Source organism: Balearica regulorum, chromosome 7 (assembly GCF_011004875.1).
Source record: "Balearica regulorum gibbericeps isolate bBalReg1 chromosome 7, bBalReg1.pri, whole genome shotgun sequence".
Classification (NCBI taxonomy): Eukaryota; Metazoa; Chordata; class Aves; order Gruiformes; family Gruidae; genus Balearica; species Balearica regulorum.
In genome coordinates, this window is record NC_046190.1 from 1,961,251 (window position 1) to 1,988,033 (window position 26,783).

The 26,783-nt window shown below is 40.8% G+C and overlaps 1 protein-coding gene across 6 annotated transcripts in view; it reads right to left on the bottom strand.

The window, feature by feature from the left end:
* The window catches only part of MGMT (O-6-methylguanine-DNA methyltransferase), a 205,125-nt gene that overhangs the window by 164,803 nt on the left and 13,539 nt on the right, over positions 1-26,783 (bottom strand). For all 6 annotated transcript variants that reach the window (XR_012836275.1, XR_012836273.1, XR_012836274.1 and 3 more), the window contains exon 3: positions 18,142-18,281. Coding sequence is in view for 3 of the 6 variants with exons in the window: in XM_075757623.1 (XP_075613738.1) it covers positions 18,142-18,281 (140 nt within the window). In the remaining 3 variants the exon portion in view is untranslated. The remainder of the gene's footprint in view (positions 1-18,141; positions 18,282-26,783) is intronic.

The window sequence follows — 26,783 nt, forward strand, 5'->3', positions numbered from 1 at the left end:
GAGAGGAGCCCACGCCAGAGCAGGTTTGCTGACAGGACTTGTGACCCCGTGGGGGACCCACGCTGGAGCAGTTTGCTCCTGAAGGTCTGCACCCCATGGGAGAGACCCACGCTGGAGAAGGCCGTGAAGGACTGTCTCCCGTGAGAGGGACCCCACGCTGGAGCGGGGGAACAATGAGTCCTCCCCCTGAGGATGAAGAAGCGGCAGAAACACCGCGTGATGAACTGACCGTAACCCCCACTCCCCGTCCCCCTGTGCTGCTGGGGGGGGGCGGAGGTTGAAGCCGGGAGTGAAGTTGAGCCCGGGAAGATGGGAGGGGTGGGGGGAGGTGTTTTAAGGTTTGGTTTTATTTCTCATTCCTCTGCTCTGTTTTTGCTTAGTAATAAATAAGATGAATTCCCTCTCTAAGTTCGGTCTGTTTTGCTCGTGATGATAATTAGAGAATGATCTCTCCCTGTCCTTATCTCGACCCGTAAGTTTTTTTCCATTGTACCTTTTCTCCCCTGTCTAATGAAAGAGGGGAGTGATAGAGCGGCTCTGGTGGGCACCTGGCCCTCAGCCAGGGTCAACCCACCACAATGAGTTTGTGGATTCTAGCTCAACTTGCCATAAAATAGTGGTAAAAAGCCCATAGTTAAGACTTTTCTATTGATGATGAAAAAGTAGCATCAAATGTTTAAATTGCATTTTCTTATGAAACATTTTCATAAGTTGTGTTCATAATTTAATGTACACTGGTACACAAGTTGCATGTACTCTTGTAGAAAAACATCTAAATAGGATGAGATAGCATCACCAAGTAACTGTAAATGGTTTTTTGCCTGCTAGCCTAGAATAATTGTGACCCATGAATTCTTCCAGCTAATTCCCACTAAGGAACTCATAAGCCAAGAATCATACTTTCTTGTACATGCATTTTAGAACAAGAGAAAAATTGCTAGGAAATCTGAGTTGCACAGAGTTGCAAAAGAGAAATTAAAATCTTCTTCTTCCAATTCTGAGGACAAGAATCAGGGTCTGAGCCACTCTAACGTGCAATATTACGAGTTGACACACTATGAAAACTTACTGTTAGATACAGCCGGGTATCTTTCCTGCAAATATAACCACATAAACCCCAGGAACCTGGAACCCCATACCGTACCTCTGATGTTACCTCTGTGTAACAGAAAGAAATGGTTAAGGTACAGGAACTCAAAAGAGTGCTTTAATAAATAGATTTCTCAAGACTTTTTGTCAGCCCTACACTGAAGGGAAAACACTAGGAATGCACAGCACAGATACAACAGCGAACGTATTCCCTCAAGTATGAAAGATGAGACAATAACTACAAAGACAGAATTTTTACGGAGCAATTTACAATGAAAGTGCAACAAGAAGCGCAGTTCCATATTTATCCCAGACCCAGGAACAATGGAGACCACGTACAAGATGAAAAAGAGCCTCCAACAAGCTAATGAACCCCAGGCAGTGGCCATCACAGAAGCTGAACAGCAAGAGGAAAATCCTGAAGCACTACCATAAAACAACCGCTGTGCTGACAAACCCAACGAGTACAGGATGACCGTGGCACGAAGCCCTCGACAAGCATCTCTAATGCTGATGCTAAGCTCCCGGCCCACTGCAGTGCCAGCTTCCCCACGGTGGGGTGAGGGGAAAGGAGGTTTCCATCAGCATTGCCAAGGAATGGCCATTGCCTTCTTTCCAACATCTACTTAGAGATGAACAAATATAAATGCATAACATTTATCAACGAGGGATAACCTTTCTGTTTAAAAAGGACTCTGCAAGAGCCTTTGAAAGATGGCTGCTTGGTTCAGCATAGCTCCAAGCCCCAGTCTCCAACTCTTCTCTGTGCAAGCAGCGAGGTCATCCAGCAAAACACAGAAGAGCACGCTACGGGAGGGATCTGCTGCAATGCATTTCCCTGGGGAGCAGGGATATAAGATTTTCGCAACCCCAGCCAACCAACACAGCTTCCCCTGTGCACAACAACATTGTTACTGAAAAGGTCCACTGAAATAGGTCCTTAGTTCCATTCAACTCATCATAGAACCCCAGACTGGTTTGGGTTGGAAGGAACCTCAAAGCCCATCTAGTTCCAACCCCCTGCCATGGGCAGGGACACCCTCCACTAGCCCAGGTTGCCCAAAGCCCCATCCAACCCGGCCTTGAACACTGCCAGGGAGCCAGGGGCAGCCACAGCTTCTCTGGGCACCCTGGGCCAGGGCCTCAGCACCCTCACAGGGAAGGATTTCTGCCTCCCATCCCATCTCCATCTCCCCTCCTGCAGCTTCAGGCCATTCCCCTTGGCCTGTCCCTCCCTGCCCTTGGCACCAGCCCCTCTCCAGCTCTCCTGGAGCCCCTGCAGGGACTGGAAGGGGCTCTAAGGTCTCCCCGCAGCCTTCTCTTCTCCAGGCTGAACAACCCCAACTGATGATCTCCTCTGTAGGTTGAAACCTAATTCTGGGATTTCTGGTGGACATAAAAGTCACTGTATCACATAATGCTGCCCACCCATGCATGGAGTGATGCTGCCACCTGCATTGTTCAATAAGGGTGTTGGGAATGCACTTTTCATCAGTATCTATTAAATAAACAAGGCAGTCGTAAGCTGGATTACTTAGCTAGAAGCAATGACATGGAAGTTTCTTTTAAATGATGAAATAATATTTGGAAAAACATAATTATTTTAAAAATTCAATTCCTTACCAGTTGAAAAGTTTACTCAAGATGGAAAAATCAGTACTTGACAGGACTCCAAATTTAAAAGTGCTACATGGATTAAAAAAAGATATTTCCTAGTTAACATACACACATGTCTCTTCTGGAGTCCAAAACAAAGCAGACCTTTCAATTCTGCAAGAGCTACCCTGACAGAGCCTGTAGTTAAGTTGTGTGAATTAGAGTTAGCTTGGTCATAAATTATCCCAATTACTATAGGTTTATGATAACAAAGTGATAGACCTGAAAGAAAAGTATTGAGTGAAGACAAAGTTACAATGTGAATTGAGACAAAGCAAAAATGTAATAGACAAAAGTGTCACAATTGGTAAGATTTATTTTGTTATTTCACCAATGCTACTATTTAATAAATTAGTAAATATGTGCTCATTCTGATAGTTCTTTTAAAGATTTCTATAAACTAAGAATTAAGATGCAGCAAACTTTCAGAATGAATGTCAATAATCAAACCGATATAATTCAGAAATACCTTCAGTGACCCAAACGCTTGCGGAACCCAACCTGAAACAGCCCTTGGCTGCCACTCAAGTACAGGTTACAAACAGTCCACCAAAAAACACATGCTTGACTAAAAAAGATCACTAAAAGTGACTGTTTAGGTAACACTGCTTTCAAAGCGAGAAATTTTACTGTACATGCAATTTTGTAGCCTATGAAACAATTTGAGATTCGCGATCCACATCACAGGGAAGCTAAGAGTCTGACTCATCCGAGATGTGAACACAGCACTATCAGCAAGTAGAAAGGGTTATCAAGAATGTATATCTGAGCTACTTTTTGTTTTCCTACAGCTTCATTATACCTGAGGGTTGTTTTTTGGCCATTTGGCATCTTTTTAACTGTGATTTATCATTACTTCAGACAAAAGATTCTTTGTTCGTTTTCAAATTACCTGCATACACTGGAAATCATATATATCATGAATGTTTTTTTGTTCCTGTATTCTTTTGTTGCCTGCTTTTGTTATTGCTATAAGTTCTATGAAAAAGAATTAAAAAACATATTTCCCAGAACAGACAGGAAGCGAGACATGCTATCACAACCCTGAGGATATCCTCTGTTTCACACTGAAACATAAATCTTAAAACCCAGAGGATATCTGCATAAATGAAGAGCATCTGGACAACCTCAGAGTCACAAGCAATATTACCCAGCACGCAGAAAACTTCTGACCTACAGGAGTTGATAGGTGATCCCAACCATGACCAACAGAAATTGCAACCAATGCTGGAGTGCAGTAAAACGGAGATCTGGTTTAACAGACAAGCATACAACCAGAGCAGCAAAAGCAGAAAAACCTCCCAAAATGTTCAAGTGCAAAAAAGCCTTCAAAAACAAGCAACAAAACCCCTGCAAAAGGCTACATCCACCTTGGTTAGTTGTCCCTGCCATCATCAGGCAAAGAAATCGAAGAAAATCAGACTGTTTCAAAGAATTCAAAGGGAGGTGAAGAGAGTCGAGACAGTCTAAGGTGCTCTGTGCCAGGGAGACGGAAAGGGTGCGACCCAGAGATCAGGTCAGTCTGGACTTCTGAATTTCAGAGGTATAAACAGAAGACATTTTCTATATTCTTCAGATGTTCATGTCAGCATTTAAAATTAGAACAAACTATTTTCAGAGGTGAAGAACATTCATGAGCTGTGAAGAATGACTACTTCCAAATTATTGAGGTATTACATTTCAAATTGCCTTAATATAAGCTGATTTATATTTATGACCAAGTTTCACACAGTGTTTAAACTTTCAAAAAACTCCTCCCAAGTCAGATCATTGAACCTGAAGAGTTTAAAAAAAAAATAAGGCAGGAAATATTCTCCATCTCCCTTGTATCCAGGCATCTACACATCAGGCTGTTAAGCGCAGTTATCCATCACAAGAGCTTTTCCAAAAGTTGTATTTTGGTCAACACAGTTGTTATTTATTAGTCTACTGTAGCACCACGTACCACAGGAGCTCTAGATCTAACGCAACAGCCATCAAAAACTTGGTGTACTACCATAATGCTTTTACATTAAATAAATGCAACTACTGTCTGAGGGCCGTACAAACTACTACTGAGCAGCGTGCTATGTTTGGCATGGACCGATGCACCCAGGAACTCAACAGCCACTCTTTCACGAAGACCCATTCTCTTCGACAGCGCTCTGTGATAAAACCCTTATTCCTTTTTTAGGAAAATTTAGGCATTTCCTATTGAAGCACAAAGGACTATAAAAGCACCTGCCTTACTAAACTAGACTTTTCAGGCCTTTCAACAGGAGTGACTTCTGTGCCAGAGGCTGGCTGAGGCAAGATGAAAACAAACAGCTTGCCGTTACCTGTTAAGTGAGGACTTAAGCACTGAAGCATTTCGGCGTCACACCAGGACAAAGCAGCACTCTGGCCTTGTGGAGTGGGCTGTACCACAGCTAAACCACAGTGCACGTGACTGAAATAAACCTGAAAAATAAACTAATTGTCCAGACTCCATGGTAAAACCTATCTGTGGATGCAAATTTTTCTAAGGTAGGCAGTCTACTTGGTTCTGTATATGTGACAAGAAATACGTCTAGCTGTCTAGTAAGGTAGTTCAACGAACGTGGCAAAACCTAGTCTTTTTGAATGTTTTCTTTCCAGCTCTGGAGAGGCCTTCTGTCTGGAGTAGGAAGTAGTCACCATTTTTGCAAGTACAACTCTGTTAGTAAGCACCAGATGCCATTCTCCATCACAGGAGCCAAGCTGACACCAAGCTAGGCAGTGTCTGCCCAGCACCTCCAAGAAAAGCTACCCGCGTGTGTACATCTATTTTAAATCAATTGACTAGTAACCTAAAGTACAACATTTTAAACTTCATCTCATTACTTCTTGCCCTGAACCAGCACAAACAGAGGAAAAGTCCTCTGCAATAGTCCTGTTTCACACTAGACAATCCTTATGTCATGTGCAAATTATTATGAAGTTCCTTAGGAAAATAAAATACAATTAAAAAAATCTATTAGTATGACTGACAATTTACGTATTAGCAGACTACAACAGTAAGCCTCTCAAATGTCCGACCAAACTAAAGACATTGCTAGCTGTTCAAAAACTGATTTGATTAGCTGATCACCAGGATTTCACATTTGCTGTCTATGATTACTACATTTACTCAGAAGTTTAGGAGCAATCAAAAAAGCTTTTATCACCAGCAAGCACTCATTTTAATAAGCAAAGAGGCAATTGTGAGTATTTGTCACTCAAAGGATTATATGCAGCAAACAACCTTAAATTCTTCAAAAGCCAATAGGAACTTATTTCTACTTAACTAGAATCTCTGAGAACTAGCAAAGATGGGCTGCTAGGGGCCTGTCTCCAAGATATCTACCCTTGGAATTATTCTCATTTAATCCTTTAATAACTGTTTTAAGGAATTTGAGAAAGTTAGATTCAAGGACTATATAGTAAGGCAACTACAAGAACACCAATGAAACCACCCAACACTGAGCAGATGGAACAGTTCGCATTTTCTCCTGGTGAAGAGATAACTCCTTTGACAATGAATTTAAGATTCAAATATTTTCTATCATTTTTTCCCCAAGAATCTGAGAAGGATGCAGTTCTGTTCAGTGCTACTAGATTGACATTCCTTCTCAGCTGATTTGCAAGGAGATCTGCAAGATTAGAATAGGCTTCCTTTGACTTCTTTCTGTGATTTCATTAAATCCAGCACAGTTCCAGGAACGGTGATAGCAACCCATACAGACCAAGAATTCGTGTCTTCTATCCTATGCTTAGCCCAAACAAGCTGTGAATTTGGAACAGATTCAAAAGAGAAATATTCCCAAACTATTGTTTCATTCAAACAAGCAAAATGAACTGACACCATAACGAAGAAAAATAATATCTAGATGCAGCAAGGTGGTCTCTGTTCCTAGAACATTCAACTTAGTCATAGGAAGTTCATCAAAAATATACCAGGGACTTCTAGAGATAAATTATTAAAAAGCAAGCAGAATAACTGCTATTGGAAGAAATTTTAATTGTTTTGTTTAAGCCAAGGTATGACAGAAAACACAAGGCAGGCAATACACACAAACCAGCAGAAGGGACAGTGATAGTTCCCAGTTTCTGCCTTTCTACAAACTCCCCTAAGACACACTGATGCATCATCAGCCAAAAAATACCCCTTGGTGTGAATCTTTAGAATAACCTGCTTGTGCAAACACGTTGTTTACGCAGCACTGCTTTCCCATAATGTGCTTCTGTACGCTGCATCTGGAGTCTTCTATTTACTTCAGCAACTCTGAAGGCAGTATCTGACCACAACCAAAAGTGGACTTCCACTGCTCTAGACACTGACAGTCTTATTTAAGTTGCTTCATATTCCATTTTGATACAAACCAAACCACATTTCTTGAAATCTGTAAAAGAAACTTATTTTAATCAAAGAACTAGCCTGTTACATGTTAATGCTCCCCGGATTTGGAGACAACACATCTTTGAAAGCAAAGCTCCAATCCAATTTTACCTTTCTTCCCCAGATGTCTTAGTGCAATCACAGACTGCCAGGATAATCCAGGACCTCAGGAGGGCTCCAGTCCAACCCATCCTCCCCAGGCTGGGCTGGCAGAGGCAGCAAGAGCCTCCTCCTTACCTGGCTCCATTGTCACTTGGCACCTTGTGGAGAGGGACTAACCAGCTGGTGAGGCGCAGGCTGGCTGCCCTGCTCACCAGGAGCTCCATGTTTTCCTTGTTCAATCTTTGACCACCAACACAGCAGTAGAAACTCCTCTTCTTGCCTTTCATTTCCCTTTCAAATAACTCCAGTTAAGGTTTCACTTTCTTGACATCATCTCTACAAGCCTAGGCAACATTTCCAAAATTTTCCTTTACATCTGGTCCCTTCCCACCCTCATGCACTGCCTGTCAGCAACAGAGCTCCTCCACACACTCTTTGCAACACAAAGTGGTCTCCTGAGAAGCTTATGGCTCCAAGTGCAGGGATAGACCTCTCTTTAGCACAAGGATGCTACCCTGAAGGGTCTGACAGCTTTCTTGAACATCTGCGCTTCCCAGCTGCCTCCCATGGGAGGCTACCTACCAGCTTCCCAAAAAATCTGCTTTCCTAAAACTCAGAGTCTGCACAATACTTCTCTCCTTCCTCAATCCTGTAGGATCCAGCAGCAGTGTCTCACAGTCCAGCCAAGGCTGCCACCAACCCTGCATCCCCAGACTGCTCTTCCTCATTAGTGAGCAACAGATCTTGCTGTGCACCATCCTCGGTTTGCCCATCCAGGGTCATGCATCAAAAAAAGGGTCCCTGATAACCTTCAGAAAGCATCTTGAGAGCTTGAATCTCACCATGTTGCCTGTTCAGGAGATACCAGGGATGCTGAAATCCCCCATGAGAACAGGAGTCTGATTTGGAGACCTACTCCAGTTGCTTAAAGGTGGCTTCCATGGTTCATAGCAAACTCCCATCCCATCACTCTTAGTGGCCTCTAGCATCTAATGTCAGCGACATGGAGGAGCTCAGTCACCACCAAAAAGCTATTTATGGTTTTTGCAGACTGCTTAATCACACACTTTAAAACTTTCAGAACTGTTTCTATGTTGGACCACTCAGTCCCTCCCATTGAAGCAACAGTTCCCAGATTTCAACAGAACTTGGATTTGAGTCTATTCAGACACTTAGATTTAACCACCAGAAAATATACAGAGTTTAAGTCGCCATGTTTCTAGGAATGGCTCTGTACCCTGAGATACTGACAGCAAAAGGAAAAACCAGAAGTTCAAGGACTTCAGAAGCAGCTCGAGGTCTGGGACAGACAGCAGTGCCCTGTTGCAATCTTCAGCCTTCCCAGCCAACGTAGCACCAGCTACCACAGAGCAGCCGCTGCTCCATCCCAGGGCGAGGTACTTCACACCACCACTAGGACCACCACTGATCAGAATTGTAAACTGATGCAAAATGAGTAAGATGAGATGTGATATGAAACTAGTACTAAATGTTTAATATGAACAGCAATTCACAATTATTTCTTAAGTGTCTTTTTCTGGATAACTTTTTCCACCACATGATCCTAGTGAGAAGATAATATGAGATGCTGCTTTTGAATAAGTTATACATTTCCCTTGCTTTACTTGAACATAACAATGCCCCCTTTATTAATATTTTTACTCTACAAAACAGCACTAGCCTCCATAAGAAAAAGTCCTTGACCAAAATATCAGAGGATATTAAACTGAGAAGTGATCTACTGATGCAAATCATTAAATCTATTTGCATTTGCTTACTGAACCCTAACACAGAAATTAAACTACATAGTGTGGGAAAAAGAGCTGGTTTTGCATGGTTAAAAGGAGACATCTTGGAAGATCCAAGCTCTATGTCATTAATTTTCCTTCTTCCCCTCATTAACAAGTAAAATGTTTTCACTGCTTGAAAAGTTTTAATAAATAGGAAAAAGCAGGGCAGCTGACATAAGTTTTTAATGTAATATACAAGAGCTTTTAATATTTTTACATATATTAATGCAAAAGCTAAAAATAAATGTTAAAAGGTTACATTTGTGAAGAAAGAAAAATGGCATTTACAGTTACAGGATAAGGTTTTAGAATTTAACTCTTTCTTTTCTGGCATGGTGTTCTGAAGATCATTTGCCATTTAACTGAAAACCAATATAATCGCAGAGGTGAGCCGCTGCAGAAGTGGCACGTGCGTTAAGGACACATACTGCCTCTCAGCTCTGCACTCCAGGATGATTTACTGTGCTTTGTCCTACCAAGTTAGACATCTTAAATTCTCTTTCTAGAGGGAATTAAGGTAGGCATTTTAAGAACAGCTATAATTAGCACAAGCATTGGTAGTATGTGATCTTTGAGTTTTACTGCAAATGCACGAACCAAAGTAGCAAACGATGACCAGTTGTTGCAGCTGCCACCTCCAGCTATAGCTGGGCAAAGCCACCAGACACTGGATAACCCCAAACGATCCGGGCATTTCTCAAACACTGCACAGTGCTCTGATCACAGCATTTGCATAGTCGAGACTCTCCAGGTAGATATCACAGGTGCTTCTTGGCAAAACCCTTGTAATGCAATTCTCTCACTTAGGGAGAGCTGCAAGAAGGGTTCCTCTTACCCAGATGGGCATCCGTGCTTACACCCCACTGTCTGGTCTCAAACCAGCTCTGTGGTTTTAAGTTATTCTCAGCATTATCTGTTCATGTATCTAGATTTTTTTTTGGAAGACTAGAGAAGCCTGGAGAGAAAACCAAGGTGAAGAGTTGCAATACTTAAGAATACCCACTAATTCTGATATGTAATAGAAACATAATCCATGTCATTATGCAGCCCATTTTCCCATCTTTATAGCAAGGATTTGCAATGGAAAAATGCTCCACTGCATTAATCTACCTCTGGCACGAGAAATGGAAAGGTTCCATTCATGGCCTGAATTACAGAAGAGTTAGTAGAGATACACCAGGCATAGCATCCGTGGCATAGCACAGGGCAGGGTGTCAGGGAAGGATTTCTTTCCTGAGAAATTTCTTGAAGAGAGGATGCTGCATAGACAAATTCTCACACTCCTCTGGCAAAATTATTTTTCAGCACTATTACAACTGTATATCTTCTGCACTAGAAATAAACCCATCGTATTCATGGTATTTTCAAGTGGGTGTCTGCACAAGTTATATTATCTAATACAGTTGTTATTTTTGCCATTTTAAAATATCATCCCTGTAAAATGTGATCACTGGCTTGTTATAACATTTCTTGCTTTAGAAGTCTTGGCCAACCATTGAGGTTTACAAACAGCAAAACTGTTCTTCTGCACACTGAAACAGGTCTTCCAGTGTTTTGACATGGCATTGTCCATGTTAACATTAAAGATTTTAAAACATCAGATTATTACCATGAATAAGTGCCCAACAGGAATCTTTTTATTTTATTTTTTCCTACATAGAGCCCTCAAGGGCTTCTCCAGCTAGATTTATGGACAAAAACACAACCATGAAGACTTGCAAAAACCATTCCTATTTGAATCTTGTAATACTGTCTTTGACAAGTGAATAGAAATGCAGCAGTGCTGTCAGGAAAAATAACACATCTAAAGTATAGTATTGATTACAGTGGAGTTGCTCGAGAGTCACTTCAGTTTGAGAGAAAGGAATGCGGGTTTTGCCAATCACAAAATAAAATTCACCACCCTGACAGTAAAACTTATCCTGCAAACCATTTCTAAAGACATATGAAACTACGTATTTCAGCTGTACCATGTGTAAGGCTTTGACAAAGTCTAAACTTTCTACATGCTTTTAGAGTTTATTTTGTTTAAGTTTTTGAAACACTATTTCCAATAAAAAGTTTTCTTATCTTGATGCAGCATAAACAATCTGTAGCATCTCCACAAGAAACTATGAAAAAATCTAGCCCAGTTTATTTTTAATAAAAGGAGGACTATGCTATATAATAACTCTTCCTGCCACATCCATTGAATCTGCTGAAATAAAGATTGATGCCTGGATATTTGTAGACACTTCTACCCAAGAAGGTAATATTTCTTTTTTTTTAAAAATATACCACCTTCCTGGAATTTTGAAGTAATTTGAAGTAACAAGCATCATCTTCCTATTAAAAACAAAACATGCAGATGCCTTAAGACAAATAGCAGAAAACAAGATTTGTGAAAGCTTAGTGCCACAAGTTAACAGATATTTAGAAATAAAAGGCTTAAAGATATACAAGACTAACCTTCTCCTTTTGGTGACTATTCTACACAGGCACCCAAAACATGCTTTCACTTTACTCATCAATATATAAATCAGGATTGTGAAGGATTAAAACACAAAAGAAGCAACCCAGAGACCAGACCCACCTGGAGTACATGCGTACCGCTGCACAGCCTTGCACACGCAGCACTCCCACTTTCAGGGGAACTAAACGTGGATTTTGCCCCAGAGTTGAGGAAGCTTCACCCCAGAAGGACCAGGCACTCTGAGCCAAAGCAGTACTCTGCAGCTCTTGAGAAGCAAAGACCATATGGAGAGGTCCAAGCCCTTCACCCAGCCGCTACCAAAGGACTCTCTCAAATCCAGTCTGTTTATATTAACCCCTACAAAAGGTCTAACGAACCATTTTCCAGTCACTGTGGACAGTAATTAAACACATTAAACTATAAAAAAAGAAATGCTGTGCAAAACCTACTTTGATCATTGACAAGTGCCATCAGCACGGATGATTACAGTATTTACAAGGGTAAGTGCTCTGTTTTAGCTGGCAGGAAAGCAATGCCTCTGGACTTGTCCGCAGTCAGTTTTAACATCTTCCCCTATGGGAAGACTACGACCTTAGAGTACAAACACTTCTACAATATTGCTTAAAAAACAACCAAAAACAAATACAAAATTTTCCAAAAAGTGGAGAAATGTTGACATTTAAGTGTTATTAGTCATAAGGTCTGAAATGCATGTGGACCATAGGACGACTGCATATAGACAATGGTCTCTGTCTTTGAAATAACTGGCAATACAGCTTTACTTATTCAATTACTCTCCAATAATTGTTGTAAATACAGTTGGTCATCCTCAGTGGCAGAAATGTCACACTCTGCAGAGGAACAGAACCCAGTGGCTTGGTTCCACCAGATACACCATGTCTTTCCTCAAGAAATGACTTGGAGCCTATAGAGCCCATACTACCAGTAGCTTAAGTTTCAAACAGGTCTCTAGGACACCTTTCCCCTCCCTGCTCCCACTCTACATTTAGAAATCATCCCAAAATCATTAACTTCTTCACTGCAAATGTGTACTTTGCCTCACTGAGGTTTTACCTTGTACCATTTTAATTGGAAAATCTGCTGTTACACAGTCTTTTTAAGGAAGAACTGACTGGGGAAGTGTGGCACATAAGTCATATCAGATGTTCACGGTAAACCAGAAAGTTATTCAAAGCAGCTGAGCAGAGTAGTCACATACCTACCCCTCCTTCAGTCGGATTTTAGTACGCCCCTGAGCTCCACTAAGTTTCTTAGCCTTGGCTGATGCTTATTGGAAAAATAGGAGGAGTGGCACTCTCCCAAATGCCTCCCACTTGTGGCATCAAAGTGAGATATCACTCACAGTAAATTTTACAGTATGAGGAATGAAACAGTTAGCAAAGTTGACATTTAAACCATCATCACTGGCTATGATTAAATACCTCAGAGATGAACAGAGTGGTTCACACCTCTCCAAGTTATTGTTCTAGGCTCTTATCAGACTCCTGTACACCGCTGCATCCGCTGCGTTTCACACACTTGAGATTCTTTGAATTTGTAATAACTGCAAACCTGTTTAAACTGAGATTCTGGAGAGTTTCTGATAATGTTAAACTGGCAGAGAGAGATTGACTGAAACCCTGGTGAACTTCTTGAACTGCAGATTCACCCTTAAAAGGTTTAGGCAAATTAATAATACAAGAATAGCCAAACTGGCTCCTTGTTCCTCCTTCTCTGATCTCTCTCAGTAAGATGTGGGGAAATGAAACACTAAAGAAAATTTCAAATAACTTGCAAGAAATACAGAGGGCAGATGGGATCACACTGCTTCCAAAAGAATCTGTTCTGAAAACAGTATAAAGGGAAGTCTGGGGTATTCCTACAACACCAGGAAAATGCACATTTTGACCATTCAAGTAGTGGTGAAGCAAGTCAACCTGCCCAACCTCACTTCTGAAACATGCATGGAACACCAACTTCTCTGCAGTCTCTCAAATTCAAGTTCTCATCCATACGGACAAACTGACAGCTCCCTGAGTCTAGGGAGAAGCAGCAGAGCTCCTGCACACATTGTCTCCACAGGAGATGGGAGCTCAGGGTCCTCTGTCAAGCTTGAGCCAGCCGTGTGCCCCGGCAGCCCCCCCAGGCTGGAGGAGCAGAAGCCCAGCAGCAAGGGGGTGGCTGTCCCCAAATCATCCACGTCTTGTCCCAGCGCTGGGCCTGTCCAAGGACGGCAGTGACAGATCACAGCCAGCTCAGCTAAGCTTTTACGTGGGAAAACTCTACAGCTTCTCATGGTGGCATCCTTAAGACCCATGGTGGATGTCAATATTAGCATAACCTGGGATCTGTGTTCACTGATCAGATGGCAAATTTAACTTTCATTTCACATGCACACTCATGGCTACGTAGCAGTATCTCACACCATTCATGACCCCATGCTCAGGACAAGATTTTCCAACCACACACTAGAAGCTGTTTCAGCTTACCTCAAGGCATGTTGTACTACTGCCCTTTCTTTTACTAAAATCCTCCAGCTGGCACTGTATTTGCCCACATCAGCACGTGGAAGCTAGATAACCCTTGCCACGTGCTGACTGCACAGGCAGCTGGGAACCCTGGGACAATTCTCCTGAGGGAACATGGAAATTCCTGAAAGAATTTAGATTTTTTGAAACACAGGGAAAAAACATACCCTGCTGCCATCCCAACCACCAAGTCAACATCTCATGTTTCCAAAGTATCTTCTGCTGTAAATATTTAGCACAAGAAAATACAAGCATGGTTTCTGTTACTGTTAACAGAAGTCACCAGTGCAACTCCCCGCTTGCCAAGTGGATAAATTTACCCCTCCAGCTCAGGAATAAGATGAGGATTCTCAAAACAAAGTTGCCACAGGGTGGGAACACTACAGCCAACTGGAATAATGAACAAAACTAATTCTGAAACTTCAAAGCTGTTAGAGACAGTTAAAAGTACAACAGCCATAAAAATGTGAGTTTTTTAGACATGAACAAATAGAGTTAAAAACATACAATGTTTCAGGTACGCATATTGGAGGAAAGAAGTATTAGTTTTGATCAAGACAGTTATATTTGTATACACCAAAAGAAAAACTACAATAGCTGAAACAGTACTAATATATATAGGATATATACACTTTGTTCTTTATTTTTGAAGGTGTAAACTATGAGTCTGAAATTCTTAGAATCAAATTTATGGATTCAAGCTTTACCTTCAGTGTACTTTTTGCCCTATTTTATAGCCATGAAGCAATACACTCCAATGTGTTTCAGAAACAGCCCGATAAGGACCGCGCAGATCTCTGGACCCCCCCTGGGTCCAGGGCAGGCACCTCCTTGCGGTGCTCTATGGAGGTTACAACTACCACGACCACCATTGCACAGCACACAGGCAAACTCAAAGTGCTTGACTAGTCCAGAGCTATTCTGATACGGAGATCATCTATTCTGGCTCTGTCTTCAACACTTTATTAATTGACAATGCCAACCTGAATGATAAACCAACAAGTCAATCCACAATTGAAATACTGAACCAGAAAACAGGTGATTTCAAGTTGCTGTTTTAAGTTCGCCAATTGGCAGCACTGCACTTTGATTGAAAAATGGTTACAAACAATTTTAGTTAGCAGTCAATAAATTAAAACTCAATCATTTAGCTGAATTTGCTCATTTCTATATATGAAATTTTATGTGTATATACCCATACATTTAAAAAGCCTGACTAAAAATTCCTCCTCTCCAAACAGAAGCCATTCCACTGTGATGTGTCTTGACTTTTAAACTCTGCCAGCTTCACAAGGAGCTGAATAACCTTAGGTTATTACAATTAGTTTCATCTCATTAATAGATCAATTTCTTTCAGGCACAGTGAAACTGAATTTTACTTTGTTGCTTCTCCTTTTAGTCTACATTATAGTCTGTGTTCTTAAGTTTTAAGGAGAGCCATCACAGAATAGGTTGTAATCTCAGGTGATTAATTGCACAGCATTTTACAAGCTGTAAAATAGAGCAAGATCTCCACAAACCGATTATGCCATTAACCAGGCACTCTTATCAGATTTTTCTACAACTAGCAGGTTTGTCTGACAGATTGCAAGTCTTAAGTATTTATATATTTCAAAGGTTTACTTATTTTTGTTGTTAAAAACCCTAAAATCTATATTGATTGTTACATGCAATTCTACATGAAAAGTCCCAAGCACCGTGGAGCAGAATACCAATATTTATTACTAGACTTGCACTCATTATGGTCCTCTGACAGGGGTCCATTAAAATCAATTTTTATGTTTCTTATGCTTTTTTTCCTACCCAATGTTCTTATAGTGTTTATTAGCCAGTTAGGAGGAACACTGGGCACTGTTTTGTTTTTATTTTATTCTGTCGAAAATAACGAGGCTAGATTTAACAACTATTCACTAGCAATGAGTAGAAGAGATTAAATGTTATACTTCAGCACAAACATTTACAGATGGCTTTAAAATTTTTAGAACTTTATCATCAGTAAGGACAAAAGGAAGTCCCACCTTCCAACTCTATCAGATTTAAATTCTTAAGTAATCATAAGAATATTCTGCTTACTGTTAACATCTGAGCCACTCGAGTAATAGTCCCTCTAATATAACAATTTTTGCATATAAATGATGTAATCTGCTAATTTAAGTGTTATCAGGATGCCACTAAAGCCTCAAAATCTTCCAGCTTCCCAGATGTAAAGTCAGCTCACCACCAAGAAAATTGAAAGATCAAGATCAGATAAAAATTAAAGAATTAGGAAAAGAATTTAGACTGCCCGGAGAACAAGCTCCCAGGACCCTTCTTCAACCAGCCAACACAGCCACATTACAGGTGCGCAAGTGGCAGATGTTCCGGTAAAGGAAGAGAGCAGCAGCTGTCCGTACAAATGGGATGGACCATGCCTTGCAGCAAGGAACCCTCACGGATGGGAAGGACCCACTGTTTGTAACAGCATCCTTCATCTACGTGTGTAATTTCCTGGAAAGAGGTCTGTGCGCCTGAAAGATCAACTTCTGTCCCTAGAAACTTTGTTCAAAAAGAGAACGCAACTCATCAAGTGAAATATTCAAAACCTCAACATGAAATCAGGAAGTCACACACAGACCTTTCTTCTTCCCTCTCCAGGAGAACTACATCAACACATCCAGTGTAACAATACCTCCCCATCAACCTTTTCGGCCCCTATTAATTAAAACTAATTATTTTCTTACAATAATCTGCCACTTCACTTTGAGCCTGTATTTTTTAGTACCCACAATTTCACAATTGGTTTGTCTTCAGCTTTTATTTTAATGCAATTCCCTTCACATCTAGCATTACAAATAACACCGCACAATTTCTCATATTCATCACCTTTGAGAACGCACAGACTTTTCTCCTACTATTCTTCCACCCACTCATTGACGTTTCCTCTTCTCAAGGGTGAAGAGTCCTCATCTGCTTATTTGTTCTTCAAGCAGGCACTGCTCTGCAGCAAAGGCAAACTTCGGCCTTATCCTAAATACTGCTTTATTTCTGTCCCTCATCAGCAGAAATCCAACACTGAAATCAGCATATGAAGAAACTGAAGTACTTATTTCTCTATCACTGGATTTGGCAAAAATGTCAAATCCAGAGGCTTGAGGGTTTTTGTATTACAGGCAAAACCATACTTCAACCAGAATACACATTATGCTTCATATTCCTGATTGATTTTACACACACTTAAATTACAAGGATAATAAAATAGGAAAACAGAAAAGGGGAAACCCCATGAATCAATGGGGAATTTTAGAAGCAAAAAAGCAGGTGAGAAGAGGACAAAGGGTAGAGAAGGAAGCCAAGTCTGAGTCTTGACAGAAGAAAGCTCTGCTCTAACACTGTGGCAAAGGCTGCAATTTTATTATCACAACCAGTTGAAGAGACCAGCCTTAAATAAGTAGTATTAGTAACTTTGATTTTGACAGAGGAATTGGGTAAAGAAATTTGGTATTATAATTTTGAAAAAATTCAGCTTTCTTTTTAAAAAATGTCCCTGAGCATTTTCTCACAAATAAGGAAAAAACAGACCAAAGATCTGACCAGGACAGATGTACTTTAGCAGACTGAACAGCACCTATATTCAACAGTAAAAACATACCAATACCCCCTCAATCAGTCCCATATTCGAGACATCACCTGCACATCGGCTGTTCTGAACTCCAGACAACATTACAACTATGGAAAATCAACCAGAGCACTCACAAGTAATATGCAGTTAAAGCAATTATTCAGTTCTGGTTCTGCCTGTTGGAATCTATATATCTAGATACAGCCCTGCTAAATTTGCAAAGGATGCAAGGTCGTCTTAATCCGCAGTGACAGATTTACATGTGTGTCCAAAATTAGGGGGCAGGAAGTACTTTCAAAACCTGCATTAAAAATACTTTTGTTTTAGAACACTTCATTGCTAATATTATTGACACAGCAGCAAAAGAAATGCCTTTTGGAGTTGCCAGGTCCTTTAAGGCACTGGAGGCTGCTTCAGCCTCACAGGAGCAAGCACTGCGTTCTTGGTATGGCTAGTAAAAACAAGTACACATAGTCACGTCTTGGATCCTCTGGGCAATCTCCTTTCTCTACCACATACATAAATATAGGATCAATAGGACACGAACTTACCCACTTGGCAGCACGATCATTTTTGGAAGTTTTATTTCATGTAAGCCTGCTTCACACCCAGATATCTCGAGCTTTCCCACAGGGCTAAGCAGAACCGCGTGTTTCTCCTTGCACGGAGGTTCTCTCTGTTTGGAATTCACCTGTTCATAAAAACAAACTCTTCTTTAATTGCATGTGTTTTCACCAAGAAACATTCATCTCAAAATATTTTGAGCAGCTTTCAGAAGTAATTTAAAAAAGCAAGACAACAGCACATTTCAAGTTTCCTCAACTATGGCTTTTACTTCCACAACTCCAACTTAGAATGATCTATCCTAAGAAGTCAGCATCTAAATCAAGGTCTCCAGAAACATGTTAGCTGGCAGAACAGCTGCCTTCGTAAAAATCTCAAATAGCAGCAGTGTCATGGCTGGTTTACCAGGTAACATTCAATGTGTTTTGACACTGATTTCAAAAAGATTATTGTGACAACAAAGTACATTCACTGGTTTAGAGCAGCAGTGTTATGCAAATAACTGCTGGAACACAAATAGAATGTGTCTGCTGGAAAAATATATGAAAAAAATCAATCATTCCTTGGTAAAAGAAACATTTTTTTATTCCCATTGTTGCTAGTCTGGTTTTACGATTACCGATAGGATGTAGTCGGAAACAGATGCCAAGCATTTCTCAATATTGTACAAGACCAACAATAACATACTTGTCAAATTCATCTTGGCTAAAAAACCCAGTCTGACTCAGTAGATGTTTTGAGTTGTATTTACAGTTTAGTTTGTACAACCATTAGGAGAGAACCAGGACAGAACACCACAAGTACATCTGCCACAGTCACCCAGACACCAAACTGTAGGTTCAGACCACATCATCGGTGCTGTACAACCAGCACAAAAAAGCCTTTGCTCTGAAGACCTAAATTCAAATAAAACTGGACAAAAAAGTGAATGGAACAAAGAAACCCAAGAAACTGTAAGGCAGCACCAGCTAACTCAATCATCAAACATCCCAGTTACATTGAGAGCTCAACAAGGTTTCTTGGTTTCTGGAGTCACTCAGACCATACAGCTAACCATCTGCCTTGTATCTGAAAGATTCACTTGGTATTGCACTATTCAGAACCAACAGTCCCCACAGACAACCGTCTAAAGTTATTTTCACCAATATTTACCCAAGTTTCTAGTCTACGCTGAAGCCCACCACACCTCTGTCCCCCTACAGCAAGGGGGGACAATGCTGAAAGCCCAATGAAGTATTGGGTGAAATGCAGAAGGGATTAAGAAGTTGGGAAACCAACTGAAGCACACAGTGACAGACTAGGAGTGCATCAGGAGACAGGACAATCTATGCATGACCTACAGCAGGCCATCGCCTGCAGCTGCACAATGATTATTTTTTCCAAAATAAAAGACTTTCATTTTAAATCCCATTATTAAGTGCTGTGTAATGATGTCACATCTGCAAATACAATCAGTGTGAATAGAGAATTGGAAAAAACAGTTTCGCCCATCAGGGCAAAAGTAAACTTCAACCTCTGGATTTTGGGAAAAACTTGCACAATTCCTCAGTTACAGACACGCAGCAACCAGCACAAAGTTACTCAGCTTCGAGAAGTTCTGTGCAGTGTGCCAGGCTGGAGGAACTGCAGGTTCCTGGTGGTTTGTTTAGTTTGACTGTAATCCAAATCAGCTTTTTGCTAAATAACCAAACATTTGCTGGTGTTACAAAGAAACTCTCCTTTCAACCACTTTTTCATCATTCCTTTTCCCTCCTCAAGGAGAGGACATGGGTGAACTTCTTTAGAGCAGTACCTCACCACAGAAGTCTTAGTAAAAGCAACATAAAAGTGTACGTATGTGGAAAACCAGTATACATTCTTCATTTTTATTTGTGTGACAGTCCTAAACAAGATGCACTGAACCTCATACCATGTACTCCGTAAAGATAACAACTTAGCGTAAGAGGACAGCTTTTTCATTGTAACAAAACACAGGATGCAGTGAGAAACAGAAAACTATAAATAACCCTATGAGTTCACACCAAGTTGAACTAAGCTTTATAGATGAAAACCTTGAGTGAGTACAACTAGTATTTTCAGTCTTGTTTATCATATGCATTGGGCAGCAATATTTAGAAGGTTTATTTTTATAAAAAGAATGAACCTACATGACACATATCCTCATACATATTGATTGGGTTGGGAGCCTCAAAGATGAAGGGCACCATGCAGATGTACAGTGCATGCTCTCCTCTGTCCAGATACTCATGGGTTTCTCGCTGTTTACCTACAGCTACTCAGATGAACCAGAGAAGATTGAGGTAGCACTACCAGCAGGAACATTTTATTTTAAAATAAAGTGAAATTTTATCCAAGATTTAAATTGCATCAGTTTTCAGATGCAAATAAACAGCCTTTAAACTTGGCCAGCTGAAGCTACCAAATGTTTGGACATCATTTACTGCAGACTGGTGGACACTGAGAACCTACTCCTGCCCGCACCCTTCAATACAGGCACAGTTTGCTCAACATCTTCCCCTATAGCACCCTTGTTGATGCTGTGAGAGCTAAAAATGAATGGCAGCTTAAAGCAAAAATCTAATAAACCCAACTAAACTGCCTTCTGCCTTTTTTCTCCAGCTTATGTAAATGAGTTGTTTGAGGAATTTTCATCAGGTACTGCATGAACTCTGCCTTCCCTCTCCCTTTCTACTGTAATATCTACAAATCTGTGTCAAAATACCTCAAAGTTTCAAAATTAGAAAAAATAGGACTTTTAGAGAGGAAACTTCTGCCATCCTCTGGAGTCTCGCTACCGAAATAAACACTTAGGTGGAGCATACGTAAGTCTATCTCACTAGACTGCTAAAGGCTCTACAGAAAATTAGAAGACTGTTGTCAGCCAATAGAATTAAGTCCTTTTTGTCATTAATAACAGAAGAGTATCAAAAGGTTTTCAGTGGAAGATTTATCAGTAAGAATATTAGCATGATTTATGAGTTAATGTCCTGTACAGAGGAGCCTCATTTTCCAGGCATGCTCCCATGATTTTGCAACAGCACGTGCCTCAGTGGCACCACGCTCCTCCGAAGGGCGAAGGTCCTCTAAATTACACATCAACTCCACCGAACACCACCGAAGAAAGATGTGCAACTCAAATTGCTTTTCTAGGGTTCAGATGCTAAGGATGCAAAACAGCAGCGAGTTTTATCTCCTAAATGAGGTGCCGTGAACCCAAACGCCAGCATTAGCTTGATGACTTGCATATAAGGATCTTAACCTCTTATGCTTTCCACTGTAATTCAGTTTAAAAACCTTGCTGCAGCCAAGATTTTCAGTACTAAAATATACTTCCCATTTGATTAAATAGAGATTTTATTTAAATTTCTATTGATAGTCTTTCACATTAAATAATTCAAAATTTTATGTTCTACTGTACCTACCTACCCGAAAAAATTCCATGTAGTTCGGTCTGAGATCCTAGAATCCAAACCATATCCATAATGGGAAAATGGAAAAGTAGAAAAATGCAGAAAAGTCTTGAGGATCAACAAGGTTCAAGAAATCCATAGCAAAGTGTTTCCATGCTTCGTGTTCTCCCAAGAGGTTTTTTCCAGAAGACAAGTCAAGAGAATAAACCTCACAGCAGCTCCTACGCCTCAGCACCATGCCCCAAATCTGTTACTGAATTGAAGGTGAGAAAGATTGCAAAATATCTTCATGAACATCGCTTTCCAACTTTTCCTGTGTTTGCCTCAAAGCTCTCAGTGTGTGCGCACAGTGTTAAAACCCCAGAGACCAGATTGCCACTGGAAAAATCCAGCAGTACTGCCCGTGGATGTGTTTGCACCCACCACAAGTGTTCAGCCCTCCGGATATCAGAAATTGTCTTAACACAAGTTCTGTCTGAAGGCTGAGGTCAAAGAGACCGAAGATGTCACTTTTCCACATGTTTTCCCTTCAGTACTATAGAGCACAAGAATCCTTGCCATCAGGAAGGAGCCGGAGCCCTCTGATGGATCTGCCTCTACAGGCTTTGCCATTTCCTTCACTCTGCTTCAGCAACAATATAAACCTACCATGCCATATCAAAATATGAATGATAATCCCATCCGCCACCATCTGCACCTGATTTAACAGTATTTCCATTAGATTGTAGCACGTGACTGAACTTAAATGGTAGTAGCAATGATTTTCTTGAATATTTGAGAATCAAGGCAAAAATAACATTCAACTGTTAAACCTAAATCAATGTATCCTCACACATACTGCAATTTTTTTTTTTTTTTTTTTAATCAAGAGAATCCAAGTGCATTAATCAGTAAGATGTTACAGTTGCCTCCAAGAAATGGGTCTCGATCTTTTCGGATTAACAGAAAGTATTAGTTGCTGAGCTACCTGATAAGCTACATACAACCAACAGGAAGAAACTGCATTACAATTCTTTCCCCATTTCACTTGCCACTTCTCAAACCCAGAAATGGTTGTAATTTCTATAATTTCTAGACTAGCCACCACTGCACGTTTGAAAATTCCCTACTTAATTCTTCCATACCGTGAAAGTTACTGTTATTTATCCACCCAGAAGCCATATCAGGTTTCTCATGCAATCTTCCTCCAATGTTAGGCTAGGATATCACTACATACTGGCTTAAAAACTAAAAATAATTGTCAGCACCTATTGCCTGAAAGGATCCCAAACAGCACTATACCTGTTAGCAGCACAAATGAGAGGGATTCTTAACTGTAAAAGCTGAATTTCTGGATGCTTTATTCAAGATCACAGTTTGAGGGTAGTTTCTCTTGGACAGCACTGATACTAGCCCACCCCACTCAAGGTGCAACAAGTACCAACTTATTTACTTCCTATTTTCCACAATTACATTCTAAAGACTCATTACTTCAACGTTCTGACATATTTGCATTAGGAAGCTAGCGTACAAGCCTCAAGTACCTGCCCTGTTTCTGTGATACCAATAATATCAGTATCAGTGACCCGCCAAAAAGCAATACCAGGAATTTTGAGTTTGAGAGGACAGTAAGTACCAGGGAAGTTGCTTTTTCATCCTAATTACAGGAAAGAAATACCCATCCTGAACTCTTAAGTATCCTTCTTTTGAGTACCACAGTGTTCTCAAACCTGCTTGTTATTGACTCAAGTTTTGAATTAAAATTCAATGAAAGCTCGAAATATTGAATTTAAATTTAAGGAGAGTACTTCACAGGTACCTGGACTGGTTTGGCAATTTGCTACTTCATTTCAGTCATCTTGCTACAGTCATTCTTCCTGATCCAGTAAGTTTACATCCTTCTCATAACAAAATCCTTATCAAATCACATCAGTGGTATTCGTCAAGGCAAAAACAATCAGGGACCATCATAAGAAATAAGAAGCTAGATGTGTCCGTCTCTCAACTCCACCGCAGCAAGGTCAGCAGAATAGATGAGTTGACTGTTTACGAACACGTCTACTCTGAAGTGTAAAGGTCAGCGTATCACTCATGTAATACAGACAGCAGCAGCGAGCACTGCAATTAGGGCAACTAATGGTTGCCACTGCAGTCACACCCTTCACTGGGGTTTTGGAAACAGCACTATGGCTGTTCCACGCTGCGACAGCTGAAGAAAAGAAAATCCAGTCATTAACATCTCCTGTTACCATTGTAAAGACAAGCGCGTGAAATTATAATTTAGAAACACAATCCCTAACATTGTTTGCAAAAATGTTTTAATTGCAGAAAGCTTCTGCCACCCCGCCTGGGGCTGCAGCGATGACTAACGAGTCTCCTGCCCCCGTTTGGCACGGCTGCTGGTGAGCTGGCGCACGCCAGTGCTCCGCTCATCCAAGGTTTCCATTGAGTTATAGTTCTCTCAACGTCTCCTTAATAGTTTAAAACTTCCTGTACTTGTTTTACTGGTTTCTACATATTTGTTTAAAAGGAAACAATCCATTGTACATGAAAAATATAGGAAAAGATATTAATAGTAAAGGTAATGCATTTGTGCACATGTACTTCAGCGTGGAGGGTAATTTTCCAGCCTTCTGCAACTAGTCCTAGGTGAGAAAACCATTTGTTACATTCCATGTTTTAAAGCAGAGAAAAGTATAAGGACTAGAAAAAAAAACCACAGGATGCATGCAATCAGAACACAAGTCTAAAAGCATACTCTGGTTAATATCGCGAGTAATCATTTATATTTTCACCTTCCACATGAACTGTGGCTGCTACTGTTGCAAGAAAAAGAAGAAATTCTTTCAAAGATAAAATACAAACTTTCAGAAAAGCTGTTTCCTACTCCTGAAAAAGAGTCTAAAGATTTCCAGCTAACCATAACATAGTGAACTCTAAAGCTGTAAAGATGCTCTGATCCAAACAGGTCCCAAGAGGTCCGACATCTTCATCTGGACTGCTGAAGCTGAGAAAGGTGTCCTGGAACCCAGGGCAGGACTTTTCCTTGCCTGAGGTAAAACCAGAGAAGGTTGCTGCTGCCCTCTAACCCAGGCACTCACAGGGTAGTCCTACCAACACCCCTCATTACTTACTGAAAAAGTTTCTGACAAGGTAACACACATTTCCTGTGTCATTACACTTAAACATCACACAGAGCATCCTTCAAACACATGGAAACCTGTTAGTCCAAGGAAAGCTGAGTGCCCTCTGGTTTTTAAATTAAGGCAAAAGTTAAATTTTGAGGAAGAAAAAAAAGGTGTTGCATTTGTTGCTTAAATTCAAGCAGTCTTGAAAAAAATCACCATCATGGTAACTAACCAGATTTAATTCTGTCAATAGAATCTGCTAACAAGTAAAATAACATTTAAAATTACCTTCGATGCTATAAAATACAAATCCTTTATATACTGCATCAGGTTCTTGTGAACTAGATGACCACACATCTGGACATAAGCCACTTCTTCCCCCTACACATCCCACAAGAACTGTCTAAATGCATGTATTTCTTCCTATAGCATCCAAAGCATCCAGCTTGCCAGAATAAAGCCCCATATCAGGTCCATATATTTTTGTCCTTGCTGCAGCAGCAATAAACACTCAGCTGAAGAGCAGGACTGTAATCCAGATAAGACTTTTAAACACAAGCTGCACTGAAATACATTGCATTAAATGTGCACATTTTCTCTTGTGCCACACAAAGTGCTGCCAAATTGGCCAGTTCCCGGGGTAAAGATGATCCCAACCTTCCAGCAGCCTTTGGTGGAAGCCTGTTCTGCACTTCTGAACAAGCATTGCCTTGGCTTGCAGAGCTACAGCAGTAACAGCCTTCCTTCTGCCATCCACACCGCTCAAAAATACCAGTGACTCCCCAGAAAACAATTTGCCAACCTCACCCCTACCAATGCCTTCCCATAGCGGCCTTACCAGAGCCGTGTCCCCACGGCTTGGGGAGAGCGGCATTTCTAAGCTCTCCTACCTGCAGCAATACCGCAGCATGGGAGGACTGGCAGCAGCCTTCCCAGGAACCCCACCACGCTGCTCCTCAGCCATGACTGAACTCCTGGGCACAATCACCACATGGCCAACCTCTGGCTGGCACATATTTATGTCATTAGCATGCCATTTCTTATTTTAAAAGAGAATTAAAAACACTCAGTTCTCGTTATGAAATATAGCAGCCTGGATCTTCTCCAGTACTCTACTAATATCTCCAAGGCTTCTCTAAGTAAATCTAACCCTGGTTAAGTCCAACCTGTAACTTCAGAGGGTGTGAAAACAAGACCTACTCATTTCCTGGCTAGGGAAGGTTTGGAAAGGAAATGTCAGACAGACTGTAAGCAAATCCAGGGTTAGTTTGGGGCGATACAATTTCTTTACCTTCCAAAGGACTAATCCCATAAAAATGTGAAGGTACAGAATTAAATTGGATATTTTGAACATATACAAATATACACTGGCACAGCAGCCACTAAAAATCAGTGCCCATCCTCACTTAGCAAAAGGTCCACTTCCCCAGAAGCCCCTGACAAACCAGAGGGATACATGTTCACGTACAGAGAGCAACATTTGCTTTCTACGGCATTTTAAAAGTATTCGACAAGAGCAAACACATAATTCTTTATTAAACAATCAAAGACAACAAAAGCAAGTTTCTGTTGTCCCATCGTATTATACTACTAATCCTCTTTGGATGGCAATCAAAAGACCCCGAAATGCCACGCTATGAAAGTGTATTTCCAAGCAGTGGTAGCCTCTGGCTCTTTGGCTAAGTCTTCAGTCGGTTGCTTTGGCAGACAGGAGTAATCCTGGGCTGTCGAATGGCAAATTCCCAGTGTAATTACCAGGGCTACCTCAGACCTCGTTATTTTACTTAAAGGATGATACTTTAGTTGTAATAAAACAAAGTTTCCTTCTTTAGAAGAGGCAGGTAGGTTATTACTATTGCATTCCAGACCGCATTCAAAGTGCATTTTCCAACTTCTTCTATTGCCCACATGTCAAGCTTTGACTTGAGACATTAATATCAGCAGATACTTAAACACAAGACCTCAGTGGACTAACAGGAATTCAGATATACTTTTGCCTCCGATACATCTCTAAACCAAAGTAAACAAACACATTTTGCATCTTCCCCTAGCTCTCACTCTTACAGGAAACTTAAATGCCGTGCAAGTGCAGCAGCCACTGCGGTGGCCACG